The sequence below is a fragment of the Lissotriton helveticus genome, chromosome 7 (assembly GCF_964261635.1).
Source record: "Lissotriton helveticus chromosome 7, aLisHel1.1, whole genome shotgun sequence".
NCBI classification, from domain to species: Eukaryota; Metazoa; Chordata; class Amphibia; order Caudata; family Salamandridae; genus Lissotriton; species Lissotriton helveticus.
Genome location: NC_136068.1, coordinates 55,546,378 through 55,562,509, shown reverse-complemented (window position 1 = coordinate 55,562,509; position 16,132 = coordinate 55,546,378). Strand labels below are relative to the sequence as shown.

At 48.0% G+C, this 16,132-nt stretch overlaps 1 protein-coding gene across 1 annotated transcript in view; it reads right to left on the bottom strand.

Annotated features, from left to right (window-relative positions):
* Window positions 1-16,132, bottom strand: part of LOC144768023 (alpha-2-macroglobulin-like protein 1) — a 304,226-nt gene that overhangs the window by 117,667 nt on the left and 170,427 nt on the right. Inside the window, exons 15-17 of the mRNA XM_078651421.1 lie at window positions 15,548-15,697; window positions 13,582-13,782; window positions 4,093-4,195 (exon numbers count right to left, since the gene is read on the bottom strand). Of these exons, the coding sequence (XP_078507547.1) occupies window positions 4,093-4,195; window positions 13,582-13,782; window positions 15,548-15,697 (454 nt within the window). The remainder of the gene's footprint in view (window positions 1-4,092; window positions 4,196-13,581; window positions 13,783-15,547; window positions 15,698-16,132) is intronic.

Sequence of the window (16,132 nt, the reverse complement as noted above, 5' to 3'; positions counted from 1 at the left end):
TTACCTATGTGCAAGCAATGGTTCACTGTCCGGCATGGTGTTAAGATCGGTCTTACCTATGTGCAAGCAATGGTTCAATGTCCGGCATGGTGTTAAGATACACACCGACCCCAAGACCAAACTCAGAGGCATCCTCATCTACAGACCCCCGGGACCACGCACACGATTCAGCGAAGACATCACAGACTTCATCAGCCCGCAGGCCCTCTCCTCCGCTGACTACATCCTCCTAGGGGACCTCAACTTCCACCTGGAGAACAACAAGGACAGCAACACCACCACCCTGCTGGACAACCTCGCAAACCTCGGCCTCAAACAACTGGTGAACACCCCCACCCACTACGCCAGACACACGCTCGACCCAGTCTTCTCTTCCAGCAAGCACATCTCCTTCAGCCACTCCACCGGACTTCACTGGACTGACCACAGCTGCGTCCACTTCAGCTTCAAAAGAACCGCGACCCACCACCGCCCACAACAGATCCCTCGCTGGAACTGGAACAAGATCACCGCCGACCAGCTCACCACCTCCCTCAGCCAGAACCCGCCCGCCAGCACCACGGACCCCAGCGAAGCAGCCATCAACCTCACGCAATGGATCACCAACTGCGCTAACGATCTCGCACCACTGAAGACCACCCCCAGCAGACACGGCAGTAAGAAAGCCCCCTGGTTCACCGACGAACTCAAGAACTCCAAGAAGAACTGCCGCACCATCGAGAAAGCCTGGCGCAACGACCAGACCACAGACAACTGGACCGCCCTCAAGCACGCCACCCGCAAACACCACCAGCTGATCCACACCACCAAGAAGACAGCATTCAAAGAACGACTCGACAACAATGCCCACAACAGCAAGGAACTCTTAAGCATCGTCAAAGAGCTCTCCAACCCTCACTCTCCTCATTCTTCCACTGCAAGATCGCCGAAATACACAACATCTTCGGCGCTCCAACCACTTACCCCACCACCATACCATCGCCCCCCACGACCACCCTCAGCGCCTGGACTCCGGTCAGCGCCGAAGACACCACCCGCACGATGAACAGCATCCACTCCGGATCGCCAACTGACCCCTGCCCCCCCCCACGTCTTCAATAAGGTCGACTCCATCATCGCACCCCAACTCAGAGACATCATCAACGCCTCCTTCAAAACCGCCACCTTCCCGGAAAGCTGGAAGCATGCCGAGCTCAGCGCCCTCCTGAAGAAACCGACAGCGGACCCCACCGACCTCAAGAACTTCCGCCCCATCTTGCTCCTCCCCTTTCCTGCCAAAGTCATCGAGAAGACCGTCAACAGACAGCTTGCCGCCTTCCTCGAGACGAACGGATCCCTCGACCACTTGCAGTTCGACTTCCGAGCCAACCACAGCACTGAGACCGCCCTCATCGCAGCCACTGACGACATCAGATCCCTGCTCGACAACGGGGAAACAGCGGCCCTCATCCTCCTGGACCTCTCCGTGGCGTTCAACACCGTCTGCCACCGCACACTAGTGCAGCGCCTCAGCAACACCGGTATCCAAGAGAAGGCTCTGGAGTGGATCATCTCGTTCCTCGCCGGAAGAACCCAGAGAGTCTGCCTTCCCCCATTCAGATTCGAGGCCACCGAAGTCATCTGCGGCGTACCACAAGGATCCTCCCTCAGCCCCACCCTCTTCAACGTATACATGAGCCACCTCGCAGCCATCGCACGCCAACACAACCTCAACATCATCTCCTACGCCGACGACACCCAGCTCATCCTCTCCCTCACCAACAACCCAGCCTCCGCCAGAACCAGCCTACATGAAGGGATGAAAGACGTCGCCGAGTGGATGAAGAACAGCCGCCTGAAACTGAACTCAGATAAGACGGAAGTCCTCATCCTGGGACCATCTCCCTCCGCCTGGGACGACTCCTGGTGGCCCCCTGCACTGGGCTCTACTCCCAAGCCAACGGACCACGCACGTAACCTGGGCTTCATCCTGGACTCCTCCCTCTCGATGACCAGACAAGTTAACACCCTATCGTCATCATGCTTCAACACCCTGCGCATGCTCCGAAAGATCTTCCGATGGATCCTCACTGAAACCAGGAAGACGGTCACCCAGGCACTCGTCACCAGCCGGCTGGACTACGGGAACACCCTCTACGCCGGCACCACAGCCAAACTGCAAAAAAGACTCCAACGCATCCAGAACGCCTCCGCCCGACTCATCCTGGACATCCCCCGACACAGCCACATCTCCGGCCACCTGAGAGACCTGCACTGGCTCCCCGTCAGCAAGAGGATCACGTTCAGACTCCTCACCCACGCACACAAGGCCCTCCACGACCTGGGCCCCAAGTACCTCAACGGCCGCTTGACCTTCTACACGCCCACTCGCCAGCTACGGTCGACCAACCATCCCCTCGCCACCGTTCCACGCATCCGCCGAGCCACCGCCGGTGGAAGATCCTTCTCCTACCTGGTAGCCAAGACATGGAACTCCATCCCCATCCACCTCCGGCTAACCCAGGACCATCTTTCCTTCAGAAAGCAACTCAAGACCTGGCTCTTCGAGCAGTGACGCCCCCCCCCCTCCCCCAGCGCCTTGAGACCCTTCCGGATGAGTAGTGCTCTAAACAAATGCCATGATTGATTGATTGAAGATCACTCTTACCTATGTGCAAGCAATGGTTCAATGTCCGGTATGGTGTTAAGATCGCTCTTACCTATGTGCAAGCAATGGTTCACTTTCCGGCATGGTGTTAAGATCGCTCTTACCTATGCGCAAGCAATGGTTCAATGTCCTGCGTGGTGTTAAGATCACTCTTACCTATGTGCAAGCAATGGTTCAATGTCCTGCATGGTGTTAAGATCACTCTGACCTATGTGCAAGCAATGGTTCAATCTCCCGCAGGGTGTTAAGATCACTCTTACCTATGTGCAAGCAATGGTTCAATCTCCCACAGGGTGTTAAGATCACTCTTACCTATGTGCAAGCAATGGTTCAATCTCCCACAGGGTGTTAAGATCACTCTTACCTATGTGCAAGCAATGGTTCAATCTCCCACAGGGTGTTAAGATCACTCTTACCTATGTGCAAGCAATGGTTCAATCTCCCGCAGGGTGTTAAGATCACTCTTACCTATGTGCAAGCAATGGTTCAATCTCCCACAGGGTGTTAAGATCACTCTTACCTATGTGCAAGCAATGGTTCAATGTCCGGCATGGTGTTAAGATCACTCTTACCTATGTGCAAGCAAAGGCCCGGTGGCCCAATAGTATTAAAGTTTTTCTTACCAATGTGTAAGTATTGACTCATTGCCCACCCGTGGCACTAAGGTTGGTCTTTCCTGTGTGTCAGCAGCTGCCAAAGGGGCCAATTGAGTGAAGGTCACACTTCCCTGTGTGGATACAATACCTCCATACCCCCACGGCATTAAGGGCACTCTTACTTAGATGCAAGCAACATCCCAATGAACCTCTGTTGTTAAGGGCACACATGTCTATTCAAATGCAATGACCACCTGCCTTCCATGGAGGTTGAGTCACTCTTCCTTATGTGCAAACTATGCTCCAGTGCCCCTGCATGTCCCCCATTGTGTTAGGTCCACACCTCCCTATGATTATTCAGTGATCCTAGGCTAAGGGACAGTTCTCTGCCAGCAGCAGCCCAGTCACAACACCTACCTTGGTGCTCTTGCCTTCAAATCAGTAATGATCCACATTTCCCACACCTAGAAGGTGGCCTCTGTCTCCCTGAGCTGGTCATCATGGAAGCCTCAGATTTCTGCATCGGTTTTTGGATGTATGACATTACAACGCATGCTTTTACATCGCATGCTTTTACAACGCGGTTTTTACAACGCATACCATTACAACGCATAGTGCTTTGGGGCGCTGGATAGTGAATAGTTTAATTTACTATTCCAACTCAAGTCCCCGTGGATAGTAGGGAAGGTGTTGGATAGTAAATTAAACCTAATCCCTATCCTAGAGCGCCCCCCCAGCGCAATGCGTTATAATGGTTTGCGTTGTAAAAGTTGCGTCGTAAAGGCACTGCGTGGTAAAAGTTGCGTTGTAAAGGATGTTTCCCAGGTTTTTACCAAAGAATGCGCTTACCCCTTTCACCGACGCCGTCTCGAGACATAACTGGAGGGTACACCCCACTGCAGTCCTGCGGTTTCTTGATCGCGCAGTTTGTGATGACTTTCAACCCCAGAAGCTGTTTTTTTATAGAGAAAATAGAATTGTATGAGTTGCCATGACTTTTTACTAGTTATCAAACATGTGAATGAAAATATGGCAAAGAAAAGGATCAGGGGCAGCAGGAACCAGATTCAGCAAGGTATGTGGAAGAAAGGAAAGACAATGATGGGCAACAATCACTCAACTAGTCCCTCACTGCGGCACTTTCAACAGTCACTCCAGTAAGAAATGGCACAATGGTGCCCCAGAAGAATAGCCAGGAGACAGAGGGCGTAATCCAGTAAGGTTCATTTATTTTCATGTCAAGCCGTAAGTCCAGCACACAACAAATAAATACAACGGTCCCTCAGCTCGTGTCTATATTCCCCAACCGCCCAATCCACGCTCCCATGTTTTGAATCCACACAGCTGTGGAGCAAGCGTGCATCATTCAAGATTCACGCTCCTTAGTTACTGCATGGCTGCATTATACAAGCTAGACACGTGCATAACAAATGTCGCGCTCGTGTGTTCGTTAAACGAGAACACGAGCGCAACAAGGGGAGAGGTGTGGCGCCGCGGCCAGGGCGACTGACACTGGAATCTGGGGATCACGGTTCGATCCCCGGTGCCGGCGGCAGATTGGCCCAGCACCATGTGACTCTGGGCAATAGCTTGCTTAATCTTCCCGTAGGCCCCCAGCGCCTGGAGACCCTTACGGGTGATTGTTTGCGCTTTACAAATGTGGATTATTATTATTATTATTAACAATAACTCCTGTCGAACTTCTGTTATTTATAACAGCTTCCAACATTGCTCATCACAGCCACCCACACCTCCATTCTTCACAGCCGCTTACCGCAGCCACTCACAGTGCCAATCAGTTTAACGACTCACAACACCATAAATCTCAATCACTCACACTGACATTCACAACACTGATCATGACAGCCTATTACCACAAATCGAGAACTACAGGAGGCAACCCGTCACATGATTTATTTAATGATTTATTTACATATTTGTAAAGCGCACATCTACCCGAGGGCGTCAAGGCGTTTGAAGAATTGACACATAGTGTAAACTGAATGTCATAATTCCAATCCTTACACAAGGTTACAGAGTAAAGAGCCATGTCTTTAAACCCTTCCTGAAGGATAGCAGATCAGAGGCATTTCTCACATCAAATGGTAGCTTATTCCACCATCTTGTCGTAATGCTGACGAAACTTTTGCCACCCCATCTCTGAAGACGGAACGTGGGCTCGGCAATTAACTTCAGTGAAGACGACCAAAGTGTTCGTCCAGGGATATGAAACATTAAAGCGCTTAACAGGTAGCTGGGGGAACATCCTTTACAGCAAACCTTTTACAACGCACTACCATTACGAAGCAACTTTTACAACACAAGTTTTTACAAAGCATTGCGCTGGGGGGCGCTCTAGGATAGGGAATAGTTTAATTTACTATCCAACACCTTCCCTACTATCCACGGGGACTGGAGTTGGAATAGTAAATTAAACTATTCACTATCCAGCACCCCCCAACGCAAGTCGTTGTAACGACTTGCGTTGTAAAACCTGCGTTGTAAAGGCATGCGTGGTAAAAGCATGCGTTGTAACGTCATACATCCGGTAGCTGGGACCTGAGTTTTGTAATGCCTTAAAGGCAATGCATAAGGCCTTAAACCTTATGCGCTTCTCCATAGGTAGCCAGTGTAGAGTGTTAAGGGCATGTTTAGCTGGTGTATGTTTGACTAATCCAAAAAGCAGTCTTGCAGGGTAGTTCTGGAGTACCTATAGCTTAGTTAGAACCGATTTGTTTACTCCAACCAGAAGCCCATTGCAGTAATTGAGTTTTGATAACACCAAGCCTGACACCACAGTTTTCTGTAGGTTTGTTGGAATGATTTATCTATACCTCTCTTGCATCTCTCCAGAGGGAACTTCCTAAAGTATTTAAAAGGACTCTGCCTCCCTGGGGCTCCCTGTGGCACGCTTCATCACTGAGGCCTCATCCAGAAGCCTAGTACACCTGGACCGGCTCGTCTTCTGAACCCAACGGTGCTCCTTGATTGTAAAAGGGATCCTAAAGTTACAATTGTGTAAGGTGTCCGAAAGGTTTAGTTTATGTTTAGGTGCTCCCTGGCAAGAATACAAATAGGTGGGGACACTCAAAGACGAAACTAGTACACTTGGTATTCCTTGGTCAACATGTTTCAGCCATCACTCCAATGCCTTACCAGGGTTATCGGCTTTCTTCAAGATATATGAAGGAGAGGAACTAATACTAGTTTCCTCTGAGGGCTCGATTCAGAAAGGTAAAGTTAAATCAAAAGTCAAAATTTACTATTTTTCATTATTCACAAAGATAAGTTGATACTAGTAACTTTACTACTAGCAAACCTACTACTAGTAAATGTAATACTAGTAAAATTACTAGTTGTAAAGTCAACTAGTAGTAAGTTACCTTTGTGAATACCGAAAAGTAGTCAAGTTAGACCTTTGGTCTAATGTTACCTTTATGAATTGGACCTTAAGGGGCTCATTAGGACGAGGGCGGACTTTGTCCGCCCGCCATCCTGTCGTGGAAAGGGACCGCCCGCCATAAGGGCGGGGGTCCCGTGGGGGGAATTAGGATGCGCCCGCCACAGTGGCGGGCGCATCCTGTATTTTTACCATTGCGGCGGGCGGTGCTGAAAGCACTGCCCGCTGCAATGGTGAAAATACATGTTGTGCATTTCAAAGCACAACGTGACAGGCACCGCACGGTGCCTACCACTTTGTACTTTGAAATGCAGGGGGGTACCATAGGTACCCCCCATGTGCACCCCCCACTCCCCGGGGTCCCTAGGGCCCGCAACGGGCCCCCAGAGCAGACTCCGCATACCTTTCCGTGGCGACATTGCCGCCACGGAAAGGCATTACTAAATGCCCATTGTAATATGGCTGGCGGTGTCTCATAGACACCGCCACCATATAAACCCTTTTCCGCCCTGTCGCCTTGGAAAAGCAGTGGACGATCTTTCCATCCGCCGCGGACCCCCCAGCCATGCTAATATGGTGGGGGGTCATTCTAGCACGGATGGCTACCGCCGGCCTGGCAGGGGGCGATCGGCCAACCATCCTAATAGGCCCCTAAGTGTCTCCACCTATGTTAACTCTGTTGATGGCTTTTTTGAAATTGAAAGACCAAGCACTGCCAACAAAATGAACGGTATAAAACTCCCCCAAAGCGACTTATGTGTTTTGCTTTAAAGAATGGTTTAAATTGGAAACGTTTCAGTAAATATGTTCATGTATATAATATAACCTGTGAAGGCAGAGTAAGTGCTTTTTAGTTTTAGAGTTTGATTCAGTTTGCACGTTAAAAAAAAGAAAGAAAAATGTTAACTTTTAAATACCCTCAAAAAGTCATTGGAAACAAATAGTTGCCCAAAATGCTTAAGGGACATTCATAACAACAGTTGGACTCTGCAACTGCTGGTTTCCCACATCACATGATTGCAGATTTCTGACTGTGCAAATTACAAAATTCTACCATGGTTATACTTGGAGCCTCAACGAGTCCCAGTTTTCCAGGCATAATCTTGAAAAAATGTTGTGATTCCTTTTTCGTATGTGAAAATATCCACATCTCCATTCCCACAAGTATATGAAAAGTTTCCAACACCTTCCTCTTTCAGTCTTCAGAGGGAAATATTTTTCTGCCTTGAAAGTAACAACTTCTACCAATTCGAAAGGGATCCCTTGCCCTTTCCAACCTGGAAAGATATTCACTCATGTCCTTGGCAGGAGTAAATCTTCAAATTTCCACGTTGGAAGGGGTCAGAAAATGCTTTTTGATTTCCCACAGAAAATGGAGTTTGTAGGTGTTCAAAAACTTCCTAAGCATTCCCAGCCTGCAATGCACATGTATTTCCTTTATGACCAGCATCCTCCATAACACAGAACTGCCTACACTTTATATTGAGTAAGTTCTACCATTACTTTCTGATTCCTAGAAACTGCAGACTCCCTTCAAGTCTGACTATCTCTCTGCATGGAAGCTCTCCTCATTGTGAAAATGTTGCAACGGGTACATAGGGGCAGATCTACAAGGACGTGCCGCAGCGCGGCACCGCAAGCCCTTTGGCTGCGCCACGCTGCGGTACTTCCGAAGCACAGGGATGCGACATATTTACAAGAATTTGTCGCATCTTTGTGCTTCCCCCTGCGCTGGCGCACAAACTGCAGCCATGCGCCGGCGCAGGCATCCTTGCACCATGGTGCAAGGATGCCTGCGTCGTGGGGAGATTGTTTTTTGTGCAGGAAAGGGGCACCTTCTTGCACAAAAACAATCACTACAGGAATTTTCCTCTTTCAATGCATGCTGTAGAATGCAGCACGCATTGAAGGAGAAAAAAACGAGGAGACATGAAAACATTTCTCCTAGTTGCACCTCCCTACGCCACTTCTAGGGTGGCGTAGCATTCTGACGCATCTCCAGATTTACGATTTCTTATAAATCCGGAGATGTGTCTTGTTCCATGGGTGTTGCGTGGGAACACCCACAGCAACACCCATGGAACGCCCCTTCAACACAAAGTGCTGCGTCTGAAGGGTCCGTATTTACAAGGAGAGGAAATGTCACGCAGGGTGGCTTTTCTACTCCTTGTAAATATGGAGGAGCCCCCTGCGCCACCGGTACGTCACGAAAAGTGACATACTGGTGGTGCAGGGGGCTTGTAAATCTGCCCCATAGTGTGTAGGTGAGTCACAGTGAAGTTCTGAGGCCCACACTCACTGACAATCACACAACAAAGCTCCGCAAAACACTGCATGAATATCAGTAAATGTTGCAGTGCTCGAATGTAAAAAAAATGATCGAAGCCAGATTCAATAGGAGTAGTGTACTCATGAGATTAGCAGCTGTGCTAAAACAATTGTGCTCTTGCAAGAGGTAAACACTCCAGTATAAATCTCACCACGAAGATACCACTCATGGGTAAGCCACGTAAGGTGAGTCATTGTGCAGCCAATACACAGAGCTGGCATTTGCTCAGAGATGCCTTGGGCATGACCAAATGTGGCACCCTCTCCCACATTTTTCCTTGGACCTGGCACCCACCGACCACGCACGCAACCTAGGATTCATCCTCGACTCCTCCCTCTCCATGTCAAAACAGGTCAACGCCGTCTCCTCCTCCTGCTACAACACCTTCCGCATGCTCCGCAGGATCTTCAAGGGGATCCCCATCGAAACAAGAAGAACGGTGACCCAGGCCCTCGTCAGCAGCAGACTAGACTACGGCACCGCACTCTATGCAGGAATCCCGGTCAAACAGCTGCGAAGACTACAACGCATCCAAAACGCCTCCTCATAACTGATCCTTTACATCACCCGCCGTAGCCACATCACCCCCACATCTGAGAGACCTACACTGGCTCCCCGTCAAAAAGAGTATCACCATCAAGCTACTCACTCACGCGCACAAAGCACTCCACAACACCGGACCAGCCTACCTTAACAGCAGACTCAGCTTCTACACCCCGACCCGCCAGCTCCGCTCCGCCAGCCTCGCCCTCGCCGCTGTCCCCCGCATCCAACGAACGACCTCCGGTGGCTGATCCTTCTCCTTCCTCGCCGCCAAAACCTGGAACACCCTCCCTACCCACCTGCGGCAGACCCAGGACCTGCTCTCCTTCAGGAAGACTCCTCAAGACCTGGCTCTTCGAGCAGTAGCGGCTCCCCCTCCCCTCAGCGCTTTGAGACCCTCACGGGTAAGTAGTGCGCTTTATAAGTAGATTGATTGATTGAGTGATTGATTGATTGACCTAAGTCATACGGAGACTGGTGCAGGGCACGCATGTGCCTCTCTGGAGGTCGGCACCCTGGGCGTGCGCTGAACGCCCTGCACATACCAATCTAATTTGATATTGCACCTGCACCTTGTTTACAGCAGTTTTCTTTAGCGTTAAGTTTTCATGCAAAGGAGTCTGCACTCTTTGCATACATGACTGTTGTGGTGGTGCTCTGCAGTGCAAAGGGGCTTTGGTGCAGCACTCGAGTCAGCTTTCGGGACAAAAACGTTTTTGCATGCATAATTTGGTCGGCACGACCATTTATGCTGCACTGTCCTACTCGCCCCTGCAATGTGTTGCTCGGTCGCAGCACTAACGCTTAGACCGAGATTTACAAGCACTCTGAGTCAGGTTTGCATTAAATTTTTTTAACACAAACCCAACGCAAAGTGTTGTGGGCCTTACACTCCAGTGCAAATCTTCATAGTAACGCAAAGCTGAGGAATGTGCTGCCTTGTGTCACGTTGCGTGAAGGGGGCATTCCATGGGTGGTGCACGGGTGTTCAGATACACACACACCCATGGGTTTTGACACAAATCCCTAGCTACAAAGAATTGTAAATGGAGATGTGTGTCAGACTTCTACTCCATCTCAAGACAGGTGTAAGGGCGGAAATGTTTTAATTTCTCCTTCTTTTTCCCAGTTTGCATGTGTGCTGCATTATACAGAAGACATACAAAGAGGGAAACACTTTAATGCATAGTTTGTATGCAGGAAGGGACCCCTCCCAGCACAAAACCTACACTTCTCGCACTCCCGACACTCTTGCACTCTGGTGCAAGGGTGTCTGCATTGGCGCTTGGTAGTCTAAAGTGCGCCAGTGCAGGGGAAGAGGAGAACAGGGCCACATTTTAGTAGATGTGGAGCTGTTCTGCGCCCTTCCTTTCATGCAACGAAGCACAGTAAATGTACTTGCTCAGCTTTGTTGCACAGCTTCTATGTCAATCTGGATCCTTACTTCCAGACACAGAGGCACAGTTAATCAATCAATCAAGGTTCTTATAGAGCGTGGCTAATCACCCCTAAGGGTCTCAAGGCGCTGGGGGGGGTTGGGGGGGGGCAGATTCTGCTGTTCCGTCAAAGACCCAGGTCCTGCCTGAATTGAGGCAGTGAGGGTGATTGCCTGAGGCACAGAATAATTGGTGGCAGGACTGGCAAGGGGGCATCCACACCTGTCAGTATCAACATTTCTACATAAACACCAATATGAGAGATAATCAGAGGAAGAGCGCAGAAGGGATGGGGAAATTGGGCAGAGAAGAGATGTCATAGGGTGGAAGGGGATATCGATGTCCATGAAGAAGGCGTTGGTTTCTTCTGTGACTAATTATTTAAATTCAGATTCTTTAAAAAAAACTTAATTGACCTCAGCAGGAACCGGGAAACAACCTTTACAACGCAAACATTATAGCGCACTACAGTTACAACGCAGGCATTACATCGCAGCATCCTTTACAACGCATGACACTACAACGCAGGCATTACAACGCATACCATTACAACGCATGACACTACATCGCATGTCACTACAATGCAGGCATTACAACGCATACCATAACAACGCATACCATTGGAGTTACAATAGTAATTTTTACCCCTACACTATCCAATACTAACCCTACTGTTGCACCCCCTGGAGTTACAATAGTAATTTTTACCCCTACACTATCCAACATTTACCCTACTGTTGCCCCCCCTAGAGTTACAATAGTAATTTTTACCCCTACACTATCCAATACTTACCTTAAAAGCAATGTAATGGTATGCGTTGTAAAGGTAGTATGCAATGTAATGGAATGCGTTGTAAAGGTAGTTTTTTTTAAATGCGATGTAGTGTCATGCGATGTAATGTAATGTGTTGTAGTGGATGTTGGGAAGTAAAAACTGCATTGTAAGTGCATGCGTTGTAACGTCATACATTCGAAGGAACCACTATCGTATTCCAGCCATTAGCAGAACCCGCCATAGGCTGGCCTCCTCTCCCACACTCTGGTAGGAGGTGATGTTGGATCAATATCCCATGTCAGGGGTCTAGGCTGCCCCGTTGTAGGGTTCTTTTTTGTGTGCAGATTTATATAGCGCGAACTCGACCCGAAGGTATTGGAGCGCTTACATGAGCACCATTAAGTAACACAAGGACACATTCATTTTTGGTAGGCACTGGGGAGATTAAATGATTTGTCCAAAATCACAGGATGCTGAGCTGAAGCCGAGACTCGAACCTGGTCCCTCAACTCCAGGGTCAGCAGCTCTGGCCGTGAGGCCATCCCATCCTTAGTAAAACCAAAGGGGATGATGGACGGAGTGTTGAACATTGCAAGCACTCACCCCCAGTCAACTGATCTGGGTTGAATCCATCATCATTCTTTAGCTCACTCCGCCACCCCAGTTCAGACATGGCCGTATGCAAATCAGTCTGACCCTGTGCCTCATGGGAACAGTCCAGCCCGATCTGCCAAGCCATGTCATCCCTGGACCGGAAACAAACATCCTGGGACCGGTTTCTGGCTAATCAGCCGTCATCAGCCAGGCTAGCCTGAATCCAGTGGCAAAGTGAGCCTTTTGGTTTTGCTTTATACTATCCTTAGTAACACTGCTTGAACAAAGTGATGCCGCAGGCCTCTTTCCTAGATATGGGTTTTGTAAGGCACCAGGCTTTCTCAATGAACTTGAGTGCATACCCCTTTTCATGTGCTCAGATGCTACCTTTGGGGACTAAACATCAACAGAGGCAACCCACCCTTTGGGGACTAGCACCTTTATGATAGAAGCAATAGCATGACTTGGCATGGGCTGGTGTGAAATAGCATACATGTATACCAAGTTATCCAAATGCAAATTGCAAATATGCAATGCAAAGGGAACATCACAAAAATGTACTGCTGTACGTGTAAACATGTAAACGTCATCTCACAGTAATACATTCAAATCACGAGTTCTCAACACACAATGATACCTCATTTCAACCACGAGAGGGAGCCCGCCACTCACAAATAAACTTTTCTTGACTCAAAAGCAGCTTTAGTCAGTTTTCATTCTAGACACTAGAGGGCGCTCATTACACACCGAATGCATTTAAATCAAGAGAGTGAACTGAAAAACACCGTCACACATACACTACAACCAATGAATGGATCACATCACACACATGAAAGAGCTGCCAGCAGGGGGAGCACATTCCTCAGCTATTCAAGTACAGACAACAGAAAAACTTAAAATCGAATTTATATTGGAGCGCCTAAAGACTTTTCTTTAGATCGTCAGGTTGAAATACTTAGATGGTGACACTGGATAAAATTAGCAGACCCCTCCAGGAAGTTAGTTCACCATTGTAAATTTGTAACATCTTCTTATTTATTTCCCATCCTTGATTGCTGTGTCTGATATTTTGTGATTTCCTGTATGGTTTTACTCTACCTCTCCTGTTGATTTTTGTGACGTTCTAGTTTGTACCATTTCTCTCATGTAACGTAACTGGTTGTTCAGCGGTCTGACACCTTCGGGGAAAGTCTGCACTTTATAAAAATGCATTATATACATAAATAAATAAATAAATAAATAAATAAATAAATAAAAATACCTTTACACGGCTGAAGACATCGATCTGGTTATCGGGCTGCGACCCCCATGAAGCGAAGCGCTTCAGAATCTTGTGGCCGGATGCGTCGGTCTGCACCGGCAGTGAGCGCTTCCAGAAGCGGGGTCTCAGACACGGAGGGTCCCACTCTTCCACAGGAAAAGGGTACCCCACTGGGTTCGAGGAGGCAAGCAACCAGTACACCTGGAAGAGGCATAGTTGCCAAAATTAAAATAAAATAAAATAAATACCAGAGACACTATGCAGCACAGCTATCAATTACTTACTTGAAAATCTACCACACCCGCTGCCCAAAGCGCCGCCCAACCCACATAATTAGCATAATTTAAGGTTCACTTTTGGCTCTTGTGATATCAGGGTTAAGAAAAGTACAGCAAGATGTTGATAACATTTCAAAACAAATACGGGAGTGCCATCTGTTGGATTCCTGACGACAATACGCCACAAGAGGTTTTTGATACACACAGGACAAATATCAAATTTTATAGTGAGCAATCTGCAGATCGTGCAAAGCTAAGTGATTTGCCAATTATGCGCCAACACTTTACCGAGATAGTAACTTGCCCGGGACAGTCACCAACTTGCCGGGACAATCCCGGCAAAAACTGGACAGTTGGCAGCTCTGGGAGGTGAGGGGGTGGGGGGTGAGGGGGTGGGGTTGATGGTTCAAAAAAGTCTCTTAATGTTCAATTTGCAAACAACTGAATTGACGACATCCCATTCTATGAGCTGCAGTGATTTTCAGCCCGGCAACCAATATATTATGAATGTAAATATATTCATTTAGAGTTACCTCGTGGACAGTTTTGTACCAGCATGACTGGCATTTAAATATAGACTTAAACAATGTGGACAGTCCCACTAAGTGTATGTATTACAATCACTATGTGTGGTAAGAACATGGCCCCATTAGGGGTTCTTAAGAGGCCCCTCACACACCAACCGAGTTGATGTCATGCTTCATCATTGGGGACCCAACTGGGTGGCCGAGTGCCCCCCGGTTGTGCCATAACACCTGACTACAGTGGAGCGGGTGTTGTGCAGATGTGTGATGTGACGTGAATTGATTAGGTTAAAAATACCCCTGGGAATCCTTGCCTTTAGACTTTAATATTGGCGGCACAGGATATGATATTGTTGGATATACATGGTATTGTTGCTGTGTCTTCTCTTTCTACTTTTGTCTAGGCGCCGGGAAACCCACTGCGGGTAGCTGTTGCGCATTACAAGTTCAAATAAATAAATAAAATAAATAAAAATATGATTAAAAGAAATATATGTGGTGCAACTATCAGGAGATTATTTTGGTTAGTTGACTATGTGTTGCGGTCTACATGTTTCAGCCTGTTTAAAAAGTGGAAGGGCTTTCTTCAGGACCAGGTGAGTGAAAAAGTGAGTGCAAAGGTGGAAGATGCCATGTGAAACCTGTGAGGTACCTACACACGTGCTAAATGTCTTTGTAGAATCTTAAAACATGAACCGGTGGGCGGTATTTTTTCTCTAGGAAAGAAAAGGCGTAAAATTAGCCCCTGCGGTGGGAGAGTAAGGGGGGGGTCAAACTCCAGGGGGACCCCTCTGGCACTGTGCACGGGCGGTGACAGAGCTCCTGACTGGGTCCAGAGCATTGGGGAGCCCCCTCTATGTCCTTTGCCGGGGCGGGGGCAAGTTTCTTTACCCCACTGTAGGAAAGGTGACAACCCTATACACAGTGCGCGTATAGATTTACTATTCATAACTGTATGTTGTAAAGGACATCTGTGGCTTTAAGGATAACAAATCTATATTTACATACATGATATTGTGATAGTCAATATTTTTGGAAACAATTTTTGGGCAGGTCAATGTTTAAATCTTGATGTTCTAGTAAGAAACCAAAGATGGGGTTCTCTTTTAATCTTGTAACTCTAAATGGCTATTCCTGCAGATACAAAGGGGTCACATGACTCACGCTGTCCGCGCTAAGCTCCGCCTCTGGCCGCACGGATGTGACGCTCTCATCTACAATGCGGACACCGCACAAAGACCCTGGTGCTGCCTGTAGCTGAAGGCTGACCCCATCTCCTGGGAGAACTTGAGAGATGGAAAACCCCAGCTGTGCCTGAAACAGGGAGGGTGTTGGGTAAGTAGGGACAGAGAATGCAAGAGAAAGTTTAAGGCAGACATCTTCAATTGGGATGAGTTTGAAGACAGAGCATTAAGGGAAAGTGATTAGTATCAGAATTGAGGGACAGATGAAAGAGAATAAAGATAAGTTGAGCATGAGAAACATGTAGGGAATACATAAAAAGAACAGAGGAAGAAGTGAGAGCAGCATTGTTGGAAAGTTCAGAAACAGAGAAAGAAAGAACTAGAAAGGAAGAGACAGAAAAGGAAATAGACATGCAATATAGGTTCGAGGACGAGTCATAACAGTGGTGAAGTAGAGAGAGGAAAGGTGTCAAACTGGAGTTGAAGACGTATTGCAGAGAGCTAAAGTTTGATTTTACATTGAGTGAGTAAAGGAGAGTGAACAAGAGGCAGAAACTATTCAAGT